General features: G+C 52.1%; 1 protein-coding gene across 1 annotated transcript; it reads right to left on the reverse strand.

The window, feature by feature from the left end:
• Positions 1 to 1,047: 1,047 nt before the first annotated feature.
• Positions 1,048 to 4,211, reverse strand: LOC103606023 (cytochrome b-c1 complex subunit 10). The gene is made up of 3 exons (XM_008590615.1): positions 4,192 to 4,211; positions 2,461 to 2,609; positions 1,048 to 2,132 (listed from the first exon to the last, which is right to left on the reverse strand). The coding sequence occupies exon 2, from the start codon at positions 2,591 to 2,593 to the stop codon at positions 2,489 to 2,491; it is 105 nt and encodes a 34-aa protein (XP_008588837.1). The 5' UTR covers positions 2,594 to 2,609; positions 4,192 to 4,211; the 3' UTR covers positions 1,048 to 2,132; positions 2,461 to 2,488.
• Between the last annotated feature and the right edge of the window lie 665 nt (positions 4,212 to 4,876).

Here is a 4,876-nt window from a genome sequence, read left to right on the forward strand (position 1 = left end):
AATTTTACTTTACTGGCTTTCAAGGAAGCAAGACTATAAATACTGACCATTACAAAAATATATAAAAATATTTCAGTAGGGGCCCATGTTTTCCTTTTGCTTTGGGCTGTAATATGGCTTGGCTAAGCACAGGACATGGAATCAGAACAGGGAAGGCGACAGGGTGGGGCTGGATGGGGACTGTGGTGCTGTCCTCTGCTGCTTGGGCTACAGATGTTGAGAAATGTTGAGGGCCAGCCAGTTAGTTCGGCTGGTTAGAGCACAGCCTTGTAACACCAGTGTCAAGGGTTCGGATCCCTGTACCAGCCAGCCGCCAACAAATAAAATGAAATAAAGAAGTGTTAAGACTAATTCAGTTATCTCACAATTCATCACTGACAGGTATTTATCTGACAGATATACTCAGATAGGTCTCAAATAACATCACCGCAAGGATATTATTGTAATAGCAAGTGACAGGAAATGAGTGTCCCTTGGTAACAGGCTAGTTAATAGACACCAGTGTGGTATGGCCACATGGAATACTAGGCAGCTAAGCGCTGTGTATCCAAGTGGAATGACCCCCAGAAAACAAGCCTTAAGCGGAAAGAAAAGCATGTTCAAGGCTGGCCAGTCAGCTCAGTTGGTTAGAGTGTGGTGTCGTGAGACCAAGGTTCAAGGGTTCAAGTCCCCATACTGGCCAGCTGTGAAAAAAATAAGAAATAAAAAAGGCATGTTCACACACGATAATGTGTAGCAAATGCCACCATCTGTGTTAAATATCTGTTCTAGACTGAATGTGCCCCCAACAAATTCATATGTGGAACCTGTAAACCCCAATGACTATATTTGGAGGTGGGCCTCTCTGGAAGTAATTAAGATTAAAAAAGGTCATAAGGGTGGGACCCTGATCTGACAGGATTAGTGTCTTTACCAGAAGAGACACCAGGGAGCTCCAGCTGTCCATGTGGGCATACGGTGAGGAGGCCACCATCTGCAAGCCAAGAAGGGAGCCCCCCCAAGAAACCCACCCTGTCAGATCTTGATCTTGGACTTTCCAGCCTCAGGGAGTGTGACAGAATAAATTTATTTTTGTTTTGTTACTTTTCTTTCTTCCTAAGAGAATATGTTTCTGGTATTTAAGCCATGCAAAATTTGTGACATTTTTTTATGGCAGCCTGGGAAGAATAACACAATACTATTTTCACAACTATGCCTATATATGCTTAAATGTTTCCAGAATTTTCAAGCTGGCAAGAGCTGGAGAGACCTGGGCCAGAGCACCAGGGAGGGAGCGTGTCTTTGCACAATATACCCTTTTGTACCTGTTCATTTTTGTGCCCCTCCTGTGATGGTTTAAAATGTCTACAAACTCTGATATTCTTCCCTTCAAAACAAAGAGCCTAATTCTCTTCCTTCTGCGTGTGGACTGGACTTAGGGAAGGTTAAGGTCATAAAAGCACGGTGGCTCCTCCTTGCTCTCTTTTGGATCACCTGCTCTGGGGAAGCCAGTGGCCATATTGTGGGCAGCTCAAACAGTGCTATGGAGGGGCACCCCTGGCAAGTAGCTGAGGCCTCACACCAATGGCCATGTCACGCAGCCAGCTTGAAAGTGGCTCCTCCAGCCCTGGTTAAGCCGTCAGATGAGGCAGCCCGAGCCAATGTGTTAACTGCAACTTCGGAGAGACCCTGGGTCAGAATTGCCCAGATAAGTCACTCCTAAATCCTTGACCCACAGAATCTGTGAAATCATGAATGTTTGTTGTTTTAAGCCACTAAGTTATGGGGTAACTTGCCAAGGCAGCAATAAGTAAATACATTGTGCAGGTGACATCTGTTAAACAGTTTTAAGTAATGATTTAACGATTTCTGCCAGCCATCAGAAAACTCTCCTAGATTTGCAAAATTTTGGAGCTGAAAGGACCCCAGGTCACCTGAGTCACCAGCATGATCAATATCCAGGCGGGTGGGGGGTGGGAGAGGCAGGTTTCAGAGTGAGGTTTAATGCTATGTGCATGAACACATCAGAACTCTTTCCAGAAACACAGAAAGTCTTAGGTTGTGCTGTGGAATTCATGATGTCCATCCTGAGGCCATGGGCTATTCTAGCTGCAGCAGGCACTGAGATGGGAGGATCCTGCACCACCAGACACCTGGAGGGGGGGACAAGGCAGGGTGAATAGAAATGTCCCTTCCACATGAAGCAGGGCTCTGTGAGTAGCCTGGGGACCTGTCCAGCATCAAGGGGCAGGGCCCACCCCACAATCACACAACCAAGGCTGCTGGCCTGGCAGCTCTGTTCCAATGGGCGGGAGGTACCCGGGAAGCCCACCCCAGAGCCTCACCCTCATGCAGGACTCTCCAGGGTGATGATCCTGGTAAGCCTCCCAGACCCACTGGTCTTCCACTGTCTAGCAGTCATGTGGCTCATTCACCCACAGCCGCCAGGCCAAGAACTTTAATGTGCCTGCCCAAACTTACCAGAGGGATCTGCAGAGGGTCAGTGTAATTAACTGTCCTTCTTAAACTTGCCGTTGATGTATGGCACCCAGTCCAGAATCAGCCGCCAGTCGGTGGCCCACACCAGCCCCACGGTGCCCACAGCACCCCACATGCCCACCGTGGGGATCCTGCAAGAGGAGAGTGGGCGGTCAGGCCCTGTCCCATGCTGTGGGCCTTGCAGGTTGAGCACACGGCAGATGACCCTGAAGCTCAAAGTGGTTGATGACTTGCCCATGCCACCAGCCCTCAGGGGGCTTGGGCTCGACACAGAGTCAATTCTGCCTCCCCAAGGACTGCTCCTGAGGCTACCATGGGCAGGGGCACAAGGGAGGTGGGGGGATGGCCCCAATGCTCCACCTTCACCTCTGTCTAAGCAACTCCATTCCAACCTGCTTTTGTCCTGAGGCTCTGTTTAAGGAGATTCTGCTAAAATAGAAAGTCAAGTTTACCACCACCTGTTTGAACACAGGGACAAGTGACGTATGCAGGTCACAGTAACTCACTGGTACCTGCAACAACCACAGGACTGAGGCAGGAGACTGAACAGCAGAGAGAGGGAGTCACTCACTTAAGGGCACATAGCTAGGGAGGCTCAGGGTGGGTTCCAAGTCCATGCTCTCGGCCACCACAGCATGAGATGATTGGGTTTTCCCAAGGGCCATGCTCATGTCCTGTGACTGGCAGAGCCTAGGATGGCTCCAGCAATCCCCCTCTTGGCTTTCACACCCTCATAGGGCCCAGTGACTGGACTCTAACAAGCAGAATGCAGCAGAAGCGATGGGTGTCACTTCCCAGACTAAGTTATAAAAAGGCGGTGGCATCCAGTACGGGAACCCTCAGTTACCCTCTTGCTCACTTTGGGGGAAGCTGGTTGCTGCGACATGAGCCACCTTGTGTAGGGGCCCATGTGCACAGAAACGGGGACAGCCTCTGGCCAGGAGCCATCGAAGAACCGAATCCTGCCAATGACCACATGGGTGAGCTTTGGAAACAGATTTTCCCATGAGACCACAGCCTCCTGAAAGACCCTGCATGGTGCCTGAATCCAGACCACGAAAACAAATGAACATTTGTTGTTTTAACCTGCTAAGTTTGGGGGGCCATTTGTTACACAGTAGTAGATAACTATTACAGGTCTCATCCTGAGTGCCCACCTCGCTGGATCACAGTAAACCATGAGCCTGGACATTTTGGGGGGTGGGCTGTTCTTTGAGGTGAGGAGGGGGATGAGCAACTCATGCCCACCCCACCCCAAGCTACCTCCCCAGGGACAACCCCTGGGCGCAGGCCAGGCACTGCTCACCACCGCGTGGCCCGTACAGCTCAACTCTGTGCCTCAGTGGAGTCACCAACTACTGCTGCTATGGGAACCTGGCTCTTGGGCAGGTGTCACCAACAGAGTGGGAATCTTCCCTCTCTCAGCTCCACAGCTTTGTGGTGTATCTCCGATCAGTGGAGCCTTCCCTCTTGGGAAAACATGCTTGGTAGACCGTCATCCACCTGCCCCATTATGGTGGTCACTCCATTGGGTGGGACTTAGCGGACTTGCACAGTACAGGAAGAGCCCAATAAGCGTGACGTCTGCCAGGCACAGGCTCAGAGAGTCTGAGACAGCCCACAGTGCCTCCTAGGTTAGAGACCCGCTTCCTGGCCTCCCAAAGCACCCCCCCCACCATGTTTCATCTCATTTGTTTGCTTTTTTTTGCCCACCCAATAGAATGTTAGCCCACGAGGGTTTTGTTGATTGTTGTCTTTAGCACACGGCAAGTGCTCAATAAATGCTTGTTGCTGTAAAGAAAGCACAGATGAGGGGTGGTCACTGCTCTGACCACGCACAGATGAGAATGGACCAATGGCCTTCGGGAGGGGCTGCACTGATTCCATGGGCCATGGGTCCCCAGCTGTAAAATGCCACCATCAGCTTCCGCCTGCCGGCCCTGCCAGCTCTACTGTCCCCACCCCCCCCAGCTCTGGGACACACTGCGAAGCACCAGTCCTTGTTTGAGTCCTAGGCGTGGGAACCAGACACCCTGCAGAGGTCACCCCAATCCCAGCCCGCCTCCCACGTGGCACCGGGGACAGTTGCAGCTGCGGGTTTTACACTCCTCATTTTTAAAAATCTAGAATAAATACAAAGCCATAACTGTACAAGCTTAGTGTCAAGCCCAAAGCTGCCGGGGACTCAGCGGTGGGTGGGGATGGGGAAACTGAGGCTCGGAGCAGCTCAGCCCCCTGGGCCGGGGATGCCGGGGTTTGGCCTCGGATCGCCCCGTCCGTCCGCTGCGCCCCGGGACAGACCGCTTCAACTCCCTGGCCCTCAGTTTCCCCATCCGTCACCCCGGCGCGGCCCCCAGAGCGTGAGGCGGCGGCCGCGCGGGGCCGGCCGGGGCGGAAG

The sequence above is a fragment of the Galeopterus variegatus genome, unplaced genomic scaffold (genome assembly GCF_000696425.1).
Source record: "Galeopterus variegatus unplaced genomic scaffold, G_variegatus-3.0.2 Scaffold6230, whole genome shotgun sequence".
Classification (NCBI taxonomy): Eukaryota; Metazoa; Chordata; class Mammalia; order Dermoptera; family Cynocephalidae; genus Galeopterus; species Galeopterus variegatus.

Bases quoted from the DNA above. Each gene is read 5' to 3' on its own strand.
- LOC103606023 (XM_008590615.1), bottom strand. From the start codon at position 2,593: ATGTGGGGTGCTGTGGGCACCGTGGGGCTGGTGTGGGCCACCGACTGG.